This window comes from Elephas maximus, chromosome 2 (genome assembly GCF_024166365.1).
Source record: "Elephas maximus indicus isolate mEleMax1 chromosome 2, mEleMax1 primary haplotype, whole genome shotgun sequence".
In the NCBI taxonomy this organism is placed as follows: Eukaryota; Metazoa; Chordata; class Mammalia; order Proboscidea; family Elephantidae; genus Elephas; species Elephas maximus.
Window position 1 is genome coordinate 161,885,638 of NC_064820.1, and position 16,228 is coordinate 161,901,865.

Genomic DNA, 16,228 nt, shown 5'->3' on the forward strand with positions numbered 1-16,228 from the left:
GAAAGATAAAAGCTCTTTCTCCAAGCAAGAGACTAAAAAATGGATTGCCAAAATTCAATATGGTCTAGCTTTGAAAATGTAAGTTTTCAAATAGCAAGAATAAGAACTGTATACTCAACTATCTTTAAAGGAATAAAACCATCGATCTAAGTTGGTTCTAATGTTTCTAGATCCAAGGTTTGTTGACATAAAAGATACAACAATTCAAAGGCAGCAGAAGAGAGAATGGTATGGGAAAGCTATCCTATTGATATTTTTATGTCCATGGTACTTTAATGGTGCGACTGCTACAAGTCAATTGTGCACTAACCTTGGCTTCCCTTTCAGCATCGATGATGCCTCCAGTCTGCTCCTGCAGGAGGGCATATGCTCTTTGGAGGGCCTGGTACTCTTTTGTTAATTGTCGAAATCTTAGCTCAGATTCTTCAGCTGCTAAACTCTAGAGTTTAAGAAAAGACCAAAAATAATTATGCTATGTTCAGGTCCTTTGTTCAAGGTGAAATATTAACATTTGTCCACTTTTTAAAGACACGTGAATGGTTAGTTTGATTTTGCATTCTGTTTGATTTCATTTTAACTCGAAAGTGTGTGTACGGATACAAATATTGTAACAATTTCAAGATGTACACTGTAGAAATACTTGTTTATTTTTTAAAAAAAGCATTTGCTTACTTATACATCTCTGATTATTACCCATTTGGGCTTGGATTTTAGTCAATTTTGAATCCAAATTAGAAGAACTGATACTCACATTTTGGATTCAAATTCATAAGAAATGATACTTAGAATTTTAATCTTACTTTTTTGTCAATACACTCATATAGAGCTACTTCCCCTGATAAATTATAAAAAAACATAGTTTTACAGATTTAGGGGTCAAACTTTAGAGCATAACAAAATCACCCAGGGAATTTTATGAAAAATGCCAATTTGAGGGGGGAGGACTCCACCTTCAAGATCCTGAGTGAGAAGCTGTGTGATAGGGTCCGGGGATTTTCATTGTAACTCAACTCCCCACATCATTCTGATGAAGGTAGACCACAGAGCACACTTTGCTAAACACTATCTTAGACTGTATCCAAAAGCTTTTGAAGCTTATTCTTTGGTTCACACCTTCCCTAAATGAAGTATTTGGGGGCAGTATCTTTTATTTTGAAAAAAAGTCTTCAAGTTACAGACATGAATTGTAGAGAAGTTTCTAAAAGAGTTGTCTGACATAGGTGAAGCTATTTTCCAAGGGGTAACAAAGTTAGGAGCAGTCTCAAAATCGGTCACTATTATCAGATCACTCTGTGTTGTTCATGAAGGAGACAAAAAGTGAAATCATTTTCTTCCCTTAAAAAACAACCTGATGACAATATCACAAAAGACTAAAGAAGTGGAAAAGCTTACTTCATCCAAGTCATCATCAGGAGTAGCCGGTGTTCGGTCTGTTCTAAATGAGGCCATGGATGATGTCTCTGAATCCATGGAGTCTTCATCATAGCCAATAAATGGGTCCAAAACAGGTCGCTGATGGAGGGAAATACATATTGACTACCACAAATCAAACTGGAATAAGCTGGCATCCTACTAAAACACTATCAACTAGCATTAAGTGTAAACGATCATAGACGACATGAATTCATGAATGCTTCTTTGATGAAATGAAAATATCAGTCATGAGCATAAAAATTTCAAGAAATGTTTCACTTGTGATATGTTCAAGGGAAATTCGTTAATACTTGGCTATCTTCATGGAAATACTGGAGCTTTTTTAACATTACATTTTATTCTATGAGTTTAAGTAATTTAGGCTTGCTAGTATTTAAAATATGATCAAGCAACTCTGCAAGCCTGGGCATCTATATGAAATGAATTTTCAGATCTTAAGTCTCGTCATCCAATTTTATATCCAAATTGAAAAATGTATTTGGAAAAGGACAAAAATCAAAACAAACAGAAAAACTAAAAAACAAAACTTTCTGAATTCTAAGAGGCTATACAGACATTGGCAGGATGTATCATTATCACTAATATTTTCAAAGCTAAATATGAAAATATATTAATCAGCTATAAGGTGGGCACAAGACTGTAACTTTATTCAGTAGAGACATCAACTCATACGTATCCCTTGGATGCTTTTAAAGTATGAATCTCTAATTTGTCAGATAATTCTTTCTACATCAAACCTAGTGGCTTCTCTATTCAGAGAAAGACACCTGGTAAAACTCATTAAATCAGACCCTTATAGGTTAAAATCCACAGCACAATCATTTTTGGACTTCTGAGAAGTGACAAGAGAAGAAACTGTCTTCTAGCAAATAAAGCTCATGGTTTGCTGCAGTTCAGGAACATATGATTTATCACATCTTTGCCAGAAGATTCTTTGGCAAGGCTCACCTCTTTGGCTATGTTTGTAGCAAATGCATGATAACCTAGTTTTCTCATTACCTTAATTGGCTTGGAACTTCTTCTATGCTTTCTCCTACGAATGAGCTTTTCTCGGTCCTGGAAAACAAATTAAAGGACTTTTCAGATCTAGAGTTGGTACATATTCCCCAAGAGTTGTTTTTCCCTGTAGGCATATTTCTGTTTAAAGTAAGATTAAGTTTTATAAATCTTGGCAAATTTTGAGTTTGATACTTAAGTATTGCCAAAGTAAGAATATTCTGTTGCTCATCTACGTGGATCTGAGAGCCTGACAACAGGAAATGCTCTGTGTTAATCTAATCAGAACCCTTTGTTTTATATTGGAAAATAAACCAGCTCTGAAAATAATTACTCTTATTCCCCCAAAGCACACTCCTTCCATTTTCACAGACCCCAAATTACTTTAAGTGTTGAAAAAGAGAACATTTCACAATTATGTAAAACTTCATTCTTTTCATTAATAATTTGAAAGGCATTAAGGGCTACTTTTGACTCTTCTTGGATCCCCTCTCTTCCTTGAAGGTGGGAACAAAGGATCTACTTGTTCTCCTGAGTCATCTAACCTTTTGTTTGTTTGTTTTTGATTCTCATCGGAATTTTCTGGCACACTAAAAGAATACCTAGAAATAATTATGGATTTCTTGATTCCTTACTGTTACAAATAGAGATACTCTTGGATTTAGGGATTGATCCACACAGTACTCCATGCAATTACTGTATCAAGTAAGAGGGAACACAGATCACTTATGTCTCTCTGAAAGCTTGGTCGATATGCCTCAACAACTGAAAAATCTATAAGAAACCCAGAGCTTAATCTCAAGATGCTCAAAGCAAGACAAATTCCTGGACTAGTACATCTGTGAGATGTGTGAGTTATCAAGGACATGGAAGTGGAGTGAAGGGCACAGAGTCTCAGGAGACCACATTTGATAAATAATCTAGCATAATTAAGTCAATGGGGTTTAAGTTTTTCACCTTTATGTGTGAAAATATTTTGATCAGGTGAGCTCAACATATCTGAAATTTTAAAATTTATACATTATATACTTAGATTATCCTCTTAAGGTATATATTATATACTCAACATAGACATTTTTAAAAGGGTGAACTATAAATAATTATACACAGAAGTTATAATATTTCCTTCCCTCAATGACAATGAATCCACTTGCTTACCCTACTCTGAAGACCATTGCCTAAAACTCCCTATCACTAGTTCCCAACTCTTTAGGTCTTGGCTTGGTCCTGAAGTGCAAGGGACCATACGTGTCATTGACAGAATAAAGAGAGACACAGAGTGGGAAACCCAAAGGCATCTAGAGGACTTAGTCCATCTTTGTTGGTAAAACATACCTTGGCCAGATGCAAATGAGAGTAATAACTGCCTACTTTAAAAACCAAAGACCAAACCCTGTGCCCTCGAGTCAATTCCAACCCATAGCAGTTCTATAGGACAGAGCAGAACCGCCCCATAGGGTTTCCAAGGAGCAGCTGGTGGATTCAAACTGCTGACCTTTCGGTTAGCAGCCAAGCTCTTAACCACTGCACCACCAGGGCTCCTTACCTACTTTGGCAGGTACTAGAATATCGGTCAGAAATGCTAAACTGGAATTTTAGCTCTGTTATATAATTGTGCTGTTGTTCTTTCAACAATTATTTATTAAACTGTGACTATGTGTTAGACATTGTACTAGGTGTTAGGGTACAAGGAGCACACGGTCCTGTCATTGTAGACAAAATACTTGATCTCTGAGCCTCAGGATCATACTACTGGAGGGCAATTAAACCATACACACACAGAGACCTTACCTACCTACTTACATAACAATGCATTTGGAAGTTCTTTATAATATGCTTTGCAGTTAGTATGTTATCAAATTAGTTAACAAAGGGATATAATTAAAAAGGTATAATGTAGTTTAATAATATAATTTTGGAATACAGTCTCTTGAACATATTTACATCTTGAATATATGAACTTGGGTGTCTGGGGGCTAATTCAAAATTATTAAGTGCTTCCAGCATATGTTGATTTATTGGCTACTTGTCCTTAGAAACAGCTTAGCATTTACAGATTGATCAAGACCTACCCTTGTGAGCTCATCAATGATGTTCTGTTGCTCAATGACCTGAAGCTTTAAAAACTCTGTCTCTTGTTCTTCGTTAGCTTGGTCGAGGTCATTCAGAGATTTTAATTTCTTCAAGGGTGGGTGGGATGTTATTTTTTCTCTCTGAATTTGAGCGAAACAATATTGGAAAAGAAGAAAATACAGGTAAAGGCTTTTAAAGACCATGAACTTTAGTTGTTAACATAAAATATTTGTCAAAACTGTATGAAGCTGCAGCTAGATTTGGAAATAGCCCTCCTAGAATACATATGCTCCAACCAAAACCCTCAAATATATCTGCTATAATAAGTCAAAATCACTGGGGATTGTTTGAAGATCTGCATAGCTGTGTAGTCTGTTAAGAAGTACATTTTAGCATATCATTTGTCCATGCATAATACAAGTGATGGTATCAATTTCCCAACTATTATGCTAGACCTTCGAAGGGGAGTGGCACCCACCATGCAGCTCTGTAAAGAGCATGTTAGGGAAATTCTTGGAAGGAGATTTGTGTGGCTGAGGAGCTATGCTGAGGCTTTGCTTCTCCAGTTCCAGGCTTTTGGAGAGTGTGCAGATTCCAGAAGCCCTCCAACTGTTTGGCAAATTTAGAAACCCCATTTTTTTAATAAAATTCAGAGCAAGCAAGCTTCTCTTGCTTTCTTTTTTAAAGGCTCCTTGCTTATGTAACAGGAAACCCAAACTTTCATAAATAGCACTGTGTTTTAAAAATGCGCTGAGGAAGAACAGTAAGTCAGGCTACTGGAGTAATACAAAGAAGGAAGCTGCAATCCTGCAGAAGCTGTGATACACACCATTTCTAAATTTTCCTTGGTAACAGCTTTTAGTTTTTCTTCCATCCGCTGCAAAGACACCACCAGTTCATCATTTCTCTTGGCGAGGCACTTGTTCCTCTCCAGGAGAGGTTTACATTGTTTTTCAGTTTCTCGTACACGTTTTAACTAGGAAGAAAGAAGTTACAATTTGTCTCTGGTGTTTGTGGGGGATGTGGGGAGAGGGGAAGTGAACGGTGGGGGAGAAAGCATATCTTGTCGGCTTTACTATGTGCCTCAGGGCTGACCAGTGACATTTCAATCCATTCAATTGCCTGATTGCTTTGTTTTCAGTTTCCACTAGTGTCTTCATCACAGTTTTCATCACCCTGTATCAGTGTATCACCTTAAAGGAGTTGCTGCAGACATAGTGCTTATGGAAAAGCTCACTAACGGTAATTGCTCTCCTTTCTCCCCCTTGCCTCCTCCACCCCAGTTACCTCACTGTGCTCAGCCCCAATCTCAGGCTTGCTCACACATCTCCTTCAACCAGGAATGACCTTTCATTGGCTCAGAGAGATAGATGGGCTCATCAGAAGCACACAGTCACTAAGTAATGCAATCAGGACCTGAATCCAAGCCTCACTGGCTCCAAAGCCCATTCTTTTCAGCAGAGATTTTGCCAAGTCTCCCAGTTCATGCTAAGGCTGTTTATTTTTAAGGAAGTTTTATTGAAGGAAAACACACACACACACACACACAACACAAATTTGAAATTATATTTGTATTTAAGAACATCTAATTCTCACTAAGCTAAGGAAAAGTATGATTATATTGTTAACCAGTTGCCGTCAAGTAGAGTCTGACTCATGGGACTCCATGTGTACAACTGCGCTCCACAGAATTTCCAACGGCCGAACAGCTGGTGTTTCAGAAGCAGATCTCCAGACCTTTCTTCCAAAGCACCTCTGGGTACACCCAAACTGCCCACATTTCAGTTAGCAGCTGAGCACATTAACTGCACCATCTAGAGATGGCAATTACATATTTTTGTCATTGTTAGTTGCCATCGAGTCAATTCCAACTCATGGTGACACCATATGTGTCAGAGTAAAACTGCTCTCCAGGCCTGTCTTCCAACACACCTTTGGGTGGATTCAAATCACCAAGCTTTCGGCTAGTAGTTGAGCGCTTAACAATTTTCACCACCCAAGGACTTCTACAACTGCCCCATAGAATTTTCAAGGAGCAACTGGTGGATTTGAACTGTCAACTTTTCAGTTAGCAGCTGAGCTCTTAACCACTGCACCACCAGGGCTCCGTTATATTGTTGCCTACCCACAGTTAAGAGTGACCATACACTCCAGTTTTCCCAGTTAGTCTAAGGCAGGGTTTCTCAACCTTAGTACTATTGACATTTGGGGCCAGGTATTATTTGTTGTAGGAAGCCATTCTGTGCATTTTAGGGTATTTAGCAGGATCCCCAGCCTCCACCCACAATACACCTGTAACAACTCTCCCAGTTGTGACAACCAAAAGTGTCTCCAGACATTGCCAAAATTACCCTCAGTTTGAGAACCACTTGTCTAAGTTTATGAATGTCTTGTGGTAATTTTATTAGTATCCCCTCTCATTTTCAAAAGTCTCCCATTTGGATGATATATTTATTGGATGATATATTTATTTTATGGTCACCCTACACAAAATGGATTTCCTTTTTTAAATTCTTCTGTTCAGTCTTTTCACAAGAATGATTCTCAATGCCTGAATGTATTGGGTGGTGGAGGAGGGCAAAGCAAGGCAAGAAAGGAGCATATCAGAAATACCTGAAAAATTTTAAAAGCTTTTCTAAAGCACTTACTCGTGCTTTCGAGAGTCTAACATTTTGGTGAGTCCTGGGGTAGGAAGCTCCCACTGTGATTCTCAAACTGCAGTCCCCAACTCCATCCCCATCTCCATTTGAAAACTCCCATTTTATATCTAAGGCCAAGATGGGATTTATTTTGCATAAAATAAATCCTCAGTTACTGAGCTTTAGTGCCTAAAGCATTAGTATTAGATATTGAATACATATAAGCACAAATAAATTATTTTACTAAGTAAGTTTACTCTTTTAGACTTTGTCTCTTTTCTGAGGGTCAATGACATGTGTTTTAAATATTTTTTAATTTACTTAATCATGCTATTTATAGAAAATAAAGCCAAGCACAAAGAGAAAGAAATACCCATAATTCTACCATACGGTACACCAATAACAACTGTCCTATAATATTTAATAAAATCTTTTTAAAATATATACCTGAAAAAAATTTGAGATAGTTCAACTAATATCAAACAACTTTAAGTCAATGAGTATTACTAGAGGTAAGAAAAATACTTCATAATGATAAGAGAGTCAATATACCAAAAACAAACATAAATCTTATTTTTTTTTTAAATTGTGCTTTAAGTGAAAGTTTACAAATCAAGTCAGTCTCTCATACAAAAACTTACACACACCTTGCTATATACCCTAGCTGCTCTCCCCGTAATGAGACTGCACACTCCTCTTCACCCTGTATTTCCCATGTCCATTCAACCGGCTGCTGTCCCCCTCTGACTTCTCAATTTGCCTCCAGATAGGAGCTGCCACATAGTCTCATGTGTCTACTTGAGCCGAGAAGCTCACTCCTCACCAGTATCATTTTATGTTTTATAGTCCAGTCCAAACCCTGTCTGAAGAGTTGGCCTTGGGAATGGTTCCAGTCTTGGGCTAACAGAGGGTCCCTGGGGTCATGACCTCTGGGGTCCCTCCAGTCTCAGTCAGACCATAAAGTCTGGTCTTTCTATAAGAATTTGAGGTCTGCATCCCACTGTTCTCCTGCTCCATCAGGGATCCTCTGTTGTGTTCCCTGTCAGGGCAGTCCTTGGTGGGATGTAGAATATTTTCTCAATACATTTTGTTATGCCAATTGACCTAGATGTCCCCTGAAACCATGGTCCCCAGGCCCCCATTCCTGCTACTCTGGCCTTCGAAGTCTTTGGTTGTATTCAGGAAACTTTGCTTTTGGTTTAGTCCAGTTGTGCTTACCTCCCCTCTATTGTGTGTTGCCTTTCCCTTCACCTAAAATAGTTCTTGTCTACTATCTAATTAGTGAATATCCCTTCCATCTCTCCCCACCCTCGTAACCATCGAAGAATGTTTTCTTCTGTGTTTAAGCTTTTTCTTGAGTTCTTATAATAGTGGTCTCATACAATATTTGTCCTTTTGTAACTGACTAATTTCACTCAGCATAATGCGTTCCAGATTCATCCATATTAAGAGATATTTCACAGATTCACTGTTGTTCTTAATTGTTGCGTAGTATTCCATCATGCAAATATAACATAATTTACACAAATTTAATTTATATGCATTTAATAACATAACCTCAAAAATTTTAGAGTAGTATTGGCAGAACTAAGAAGAGAAATAGACAAAGCCGCTTGTAGAACAAGCAGACAAAAATATCAGTAAGGCTATGCTGTTGTTGTTGTGTGCTGTCAAGATGATAGGCTATAGAAGATTTTAAATAAGACCATTAACCAACTGGAAACCCTGGTGACATAGTGATTAAGAGCTATGGCTTCTAGCCAAAAGGTTGGCAGTTCGAACCCACCAGGTGCTCCTCGGAAACTCTATGGGGGCAGTTCTACTCTGTCCTATAGGGTCACTACGAGTTGGAATCAACTCCACGGCAGTGGGTTTGGTTTTGGTTATTAACAAGCTTGACCTAAACCACATCCAGTTGTAGCCTATACCTTCTTTTCATGTGAACATAGAACATTCCTAAAATTGACCATATGCTGGAATCAGAAAGTAAATCTCAAAAATTTTTAAAGAAATAAAGTAATAAAAGGGTATTTTCTGACTGTAGTGGAATTAAGGTAGAAATTAATAACAAAAAGATGGATTAAAGAAGAAATCAGGTGAAATTAGAAACTATTTTGAATTACACAGCAATATAAATATATCAAAACTTGTGGGATGAACCAAAAGCCATTCTTAGCAGGCTATTTATGGTCTAAGATACGTATATAAGAAAAAGATGGGCTGAAAATTACTTCTTTATACTAACAAATACCATTAAGAATGTAAAAATAAAAACCACAGAGTAGGATATTTGAAATATAAATATCCAAAAAAGGACATAAAAAAAATCTTCATATTAGTAAGAAAAATAAAGGCAACACAATAGAAAATAGGAAAAAGACTTAAACAGGCAAATCACAAAGAGGATACCCAAAGGACCAATGAACACCTGAAAAGTTACTCAACCTCATTAATAATGAGGAGAATATAATTTAAAATCACAGTAAGAATAGAGTTCACACTCAACCAAAATTTGGTTGATAAAGGTGTGGAGAAACTGAAACTCTCAGATGTGGCTGGTGGGAATGTATATTGTTATAACCACTCTGGAAAACTGGTAGTATCTACTTAAACCAAGTACATGAATAGCCCCCCCAAAAAATCAATCCTGTTGCCACTGAGTTGATTCCGACTCATAGTAACCCCACAGGACAGAACCCATAGGGTTTCCAAGGAATGGCTGGTGGATTTGAACTGCCAACCTTTTGGTTAGCAGCCAAGCTCTTAACCACTATGCCACCAGGGCTCCACATGAATACCCTAAGATCCAGTAATTCAACTCCTTTGTATATTCCCACCAGAAATGGACACTTTTTTTTTCACCCAAAGACATGCAACAGCACCATTCTTAACAGCTGAAAACTGGAAAATACACAAATATCCATTAAAAATAGAATAGATAAATATATTGTGGTATATTAATCAAACACTATTGACTTGATGACAACTAACAACAGAGTAAGGAGAATGAATTAACTACTACTACATGTAACACAATGGATGAATCTCACAAACACACAATGTTGAGCAAAACAAGCCAGGCACAAAAGAGTAACTATTGCATGATTTCATTTACATCAAGTTTCTAAAATGGTAACACAATTCTGTGGTGACAGAAGTCAGAACAGTGGTTAACTTTAGGAGAAGGATGGTGACTGGGAATGGCCACTAGATGGGGAGGCTCTGAGATGCTGGTAAACTTACACTTATTCATCTGTATGGTGACTATATGGATGTCGCTTTGTGAATGTTTATTGAGTATATTTATGATTTGTGCAATTTTCTCTATTATGTTGTACATCTATAAATATGTGTAAATATGAAGTAAAATATAAAATACGAATATAAAATAAAAATATTCTGATTATAACTCACCAATTCATTTCGTTCATCTCCAAGCAAGGTATTCCTGTCTTCTAATTTTCTTATAGTGGCATTCAATTCAGCTATTCTCTTTTGATTTCTTCGCAAATCCTACACATAAAAATTAAACTGGGTATTCCTTTAATAACACTTTTCACAAAGTTTTGAAATACCGCTCATAAAATTAATAGGCTCAGCTCTCTTTATATGGCTCATGACGTGAGAGTAAAACACTTTCTTATTCAAGGGAGAATACACATTTGTCCCGTTCTAACTCTCAACATGCACCAGTTGGGTTTAAGATCAAGCCAGGTTGAAACTGCAAATGAATTCTATGTGGCAGCTACTCCCTGAAGCCCAGCCTCCTGGCAGGCGGAGTGGCAGAGGTTGTACCAACTCATCAGAGCTGTGTGCTGGGAAGCCAACGTCATGTTGTGATTCCATGAGGTTCAAGGAACAACCCTTGTGTAATGGCCGCACATGGCTTCCCACAGCTCAGACAGCTGCACTGCTGTTACACTTAACCATGGTGGGGACAGAGTAGGAGGGTAGGGATGGGCTTTGCAAATTCCTCTCACTCCTGGAGAAAAAGTTGAGTCAGAGGTCAGTAAATTCCCTTCGTGAATTAAAGACAGTCATTTATAGGGTAGCCTTCATTGGTATATTTTGTACAGTGCAACTGGCTTCCACACTAGCAGAGTTGCTACCTTACACGCAGAGCAATCATGGCTTAATCTTATGCTCTAGAGTCCATATGACTATTACTGCCATATACCTGCAATTCTGTCATCATTTTAGACTTTGATAGTGCTGTATTGTTGACAAGGCAGTTTCATACAAGTTATATTCCTAGATTCAGCAGAAAAGTAAGCTTCAGGGAGGTCATAACTCATTCAAGGCCTCATGGCTAATATCAATAGATCAATAATATGTATTAAATGCTATGTGCCAGAGACTGTGCTCAATTTTTACATATTATCCCATCTACTCCTCAAAAAATAAGTAACCAGTTGCTATCAAGTCAAGTCTGATTCATGGTGACCCCATGTGTATCAGAGTAGGACTGTGCTCCACAGGGTTTTTAATGGCTGATTTTTGGGAAGCAGACAACCAGTCTACCAGGTGCCTCTGGGTAGACGTGAACCTCCAAACTTTCAGTTAGCAGCCAAGCACATAACAGTTTGTGCCATCCAGAGATACCCTCCTAGTCCTTAGACCAGCCTATGGGGTACCACTGTAACCCCAATTTCATGGATGAGGAAACGCTAAGCAGTGACATGATTTGCCTAAGGTCACACAGTTAGTAAGTGGCAGAGCCAGGACTTGAACCAGATGGTCTGACTCTTCCGCCTGTTTTTCTAACAGTTATGTATGTCACCCTGCAGGTGTCACTGAGAGAACTAACCCTATGTCGGCCAAATCACAGGTCAGCACTTTTTCCACCACCTGCCGGGGTATATATATCCACAATCCATGAATTGTTCAGTATGTGGTTCTAAGTAGTACTTTGGAACCCATCTCTGCTCCTAAATAATACATTTTCATCTTTTTAGCAGCTAAATAATTTGAAAGGTATAACATGTAATAGCCAGCTCTATACAGCGGTGATAATTATAAAAGATTTAGTCTTTTATATGGTGATATATGTGACCTCTGTAAATGATAACCATCTTTGCCAATTTCCAACCCAATTGTTCACACAAGAGAAAATTACCAATCTTGGAAAGAGGCAAAGTATTTTCATCTAATTCATGATTGTTATAATAGGCTGAAGTTTGGATAGGTATTGCTTGGCTAGAACATTTTTTATGAAGGATTTAATGAGGTCTGTAATTCTCCTGTGATCTGCTAATGCAGTCCAGACCACTTGGTTGTCTATGAGTTTAGAAAACCCTGTTCCCAAGATACTAGCTGATTTTACGGTAGGAGGGAGAATCGATTTCTTCATAGTAAACAAGAAAAGAGCTTAAGTGAAAAGGAAAACTTGGGGGCTAAATAAAAGATGACTCCCGAGTTCTTAACTGCAACTTGAATGGACTTACAGGACTGCTGCAGTGTTCAGAGCCATCTCCTGCTCTTCCTGGAATTTCTCGTTTCGGACTGCCCATGTTACACTCAGCCTCCTTGACCAGAAAGAGCTGTTCATCCAAAGCCTCCTTCTGCAGCTGGAGTTTCTGTACATAGCCTGTCTGAGTCTCTAGTTCCTTTTCCAGGGAAAAGATGATCCTGTCCTTGGCTTTGATTTCATCCATCTGAATTAAATGAGACCCAGGACATTTTATTTAACAATGCTGTAAAGAAATACATTTTTACAACGGTATGAGTTTAACTTCTTTGCGCTGATGGATATAAAAAAATTCATGAATAAGTGTTTTCCTTTTATAAAGGCAACATTATGTCATAAAGGACTATTCTAGGCTAAATAAGTGTTAAAGAGAACTTTTTTTTTTTCTTTCCAGTATAGCCTGTGTAGAAATTTTGATACAAAGTATTTTTTGAAATGGTCTGGGTTGGTTGGATACTGAAAAGAAAGGCTTACTCATGGGACACTGGTGTTAACACAGACTGATATTAAATATTCCACTAAATATTCCTGGACAATTTTTTTTTTAATTAACTTTTACTGAGCTTCAAGTGAATGTTTACAAATCAAGTCAGTGTCATATACAAGTTTATATACACCTTACTCCACACTCCCACCCACTCTCCCCCTAATGAGTCAGCCCTTCCAGTCTCTCCTTTCGTGACAATTTTGCCAGCTTCCAACTCTCTCTATCCTCCCATCCCCCCTCCAGACAGGAGATGCCAACACAGTCTCAAGTGTCCACCTGATATAAATAGCTCACTCTTCATCAGCATCTCTCTCCTACCCACTGTCCTGGACAATTTTTGATGTTACCTCCTTTTTGGAGGAATGGACATTTGAGACCAGCCCCAATAGCAGTGTTACACCTATGAATGAGTCATTGTATCCGAAGAAACTGCAGACTTCCTAATAGTCATTTCCCAAGGCCAACATGCTTGTATCAGGCCAGTGGATTTGGAGGGAGGTCCTTCATGGGTCATGTCATATGGTTCTTTCCGTTCCTGTCCATATTTCAGAGCAGCCAGTGCTTAGCGACCATTTTACTGTTAATACCAGAAAATCACGTCTGGGACTAGGACAGGGATGGAAAATATCTGGTAATACTAGCCACTAATTTCCCCTCCCATATCTGTGGAGTATGTTGATTGATCCCAATGCTCATTTCAGCTGAGCCTGGGCATGGTCTCAGGCATTTGATATCAACCGATCAGAATTCCATTGCACTGAAACCTTTCTGCCATCCCTGGATTAGAGGACTAATGAAGTAAATATCTGTAAACAATTTTTGAGGAAAGCACAGCCACCAGGTTAGGCCTTTCTTCTCATTTTATTATATTCTATGTGAATATTCAAAATAAAGATAGGGAAAAGACACCTAGAAATCAATATTTTATTGTTCTCCTTTTATAAAACAGTTTCTCCTTATACACAAGAAATTGTTGCCCATAAGTTTTTCTTTGCTGTGCTTTTCAGGCAGGGAGTCGGGGGTGGGCAGAAATTATACTATGTGGTCTTACACAGGTAGTCCTAACTTACAACACGGTTCTGTTGTGACAACTCTGTCCTAAGTTGAATACCTCTTTTTTTTTTTTTTTTAGTTTTCATTATTATTGTCTTTTATTATGAGTATCTTTATAAATCTGATCTTTGAACATCTGTGAGCGAACATCTGAGAAGGATAACATCAGCAAATTACTCACTGCAACATTGCAGTACATATTACTAACAATAAGATGTAAAAAGGTAAAACAAAAGGTTGTAAGTATGGTTTGTGGTAACTCAAATATGTTGTAAATGAGGGACTACCTGTATTCTACACTGTATGTATTGGTGAACTATTGCTGCCAAGTTGCATGATTAAATTTCAGTCCGATTTTGAGAGGTCATTGGGATGCTTCTACATTATCCTGTAATATTACCTGATAAGCTGGTAAGGAATCAAAGATAGCCTTATTCATTTGGGGGGGACAAGTATTGTCTTTAGTCTCCATCTCCGTGTTGGAGACTTGGGTCCAGTGTTATTAACCGAGTAGCACTTTCATTTGAGAGACTTGCCATCTATTGTGTTATTTAAAGTTGAATATAGCCCCAGATGCTGGTTCTGATGTGTTGTACCTAACTGAACTTGCTGAGACAGCATTCCAACACTGCCCGTATAATCATCTTCCTCATCACTGTCATCATAACTGTAATTTATAGATTTTTTTTTTTTTTTACTATATTTAAGGCTCTATACTCAGAGACTTACATGACATTTCTTTCTTTTTTTTTTTAACAATCGTATTTTTTATTAAGTAGGTTCTATTATTGACTCGACGGCACTGGGTATTATCACTATTCTACAGGTAATGAGTGAGGACCGAAGGGTTAAAAATTTGGTCATAGCTATATGTATAAGTTTTGGGGCCTAATTTTTAATTTATCTTCTGACTTTGGAGCTCACTGTTAGCTACTATGTCACCCTAGCATTTCCCAAAGTGGTTTTCTGTGGAACATCCAGTAATTATTGTTGTACAGGCTCTATTGCATAGTGGCCATGAGCATGAAATCTGAACTCAAGATACTGAAAAACTACCAAATCTCTAGTTCTTAGATGTGAGGGTGAAATTTTTGAAACAGGACGGCTCCCAATTCTCTCTCTTCTAGTTTAAAAAAGGGAACTGGGGGTGGGAGCAGGGACAGGGTAAGGAGAGAGAGAAGATGAAGACAAGTGCGTCTATATTATTTAAAAAGTTTCCCACGTTCTTCTGTCTGAACCCGATTTTAGAACTGCTGTTCTGGCAGCTTAGCGTTTTACACTGCTAGTAAGAGGGACTCCATGTCTCCTTCAGCAATGTGCCAGTGAAAGAGAGTCATGGAAAAAATGAGTGACTATACTTGAAGATCTTATACTGAAATCACCAACAAGCAAGAATATTCAATGTAAAGCTACCTTTTCATTTACCCACCTGCCAACTCCAGAGTGCAAGGTCCTGGTTTCTTCTTCATTAGCCATTCATTGTCTTTTCAAAAGCCAAAGGCAGGGCAGAGACCAATATGTCTGCTCTGTGTTTGGTCTTTACTGTCAATAAGTGCAGTAAAACAAATTGCAGCTGAAGAATTCAGAAAGTGTGGCAAAGGCAACGTTTTACAGTCACACTGTATCTCAGTACAAAGAAAATTATACATGTTTAGCCCTTAAAAGTTCTGAGGTAATCACTTTTTACTTAAAATTGGAACCCTAGTGTCCAAGGAAAACCACTGAGATTCTTGGAAAGTGACTGCTTAAAATCTGCAGACACAAGAGGGAAAATGAGTTTTTTAGAGAAGCATAAAGTACATTCTAAGTGGTGATGGTTAATCTGATTTACTTCTGCTAAGATCTAACAAATACAAGACATTGTGTGTACATGATCTGAAATGTTTCTTCTCCTAAAATAATTGCTCAAGGTCAACTTAGGTTATTACAGCTTTCAGAAGATAGTTACATTTGTTTTATTTTTAAACATGGTGAGACCTGTGTGGCTTTTGGCCATACACATAAAATATGAAGACCCAAACTGTAGGCTTGAGGTAAGTTTTGGAAAATGTTACAAGCAACACAAGCTAGTTAGGAAGG

The 16,228-nt window shown here is 37.9% G+C and overlaps 1 protein-coding gene across 1 annotated transcript in view; it reads right to left on the minus strand.

Moving 5' to 3' along the window:
• The window catches only part of JAKMIP2 (janus kinase and microtubule interacting protein 2), a 212,603-nt gene that overhangs the window by 44,723 nt on the left and 151,652 nt on the right, over positions 1-16,228 (minus strand). Inside the window, exons 4-10 of the mRNA XM_049874007.1 lie at positions 12,587-12,796; positions 10,557-10,655; positions 5,333-5,479; positions 4,503-4,643; positions 2,434-2,490; positions 1,393-1,512; positions 311-439 (exon numbers count right to left, since the gene is read on the minus strand). Coding sequence (XP_049729964.1) covers positions 311-439; positions 1,393-1,512; positions 2,434-2,490; positions 4,503-4,643; positions 5,333-5,479; positions 10,557-10,655; positions 12,587-12,796 — 903 coding nt within the window. The remainder of the gene's footprint in view (positions 1-310; positions 440-1,392; positions 1,513-2,433; positions 2,491-4,502; positions 4,644-5,332; positions 5,480-10,556; positions 10,656-12,586; positions 12,797-16,228) is intronic.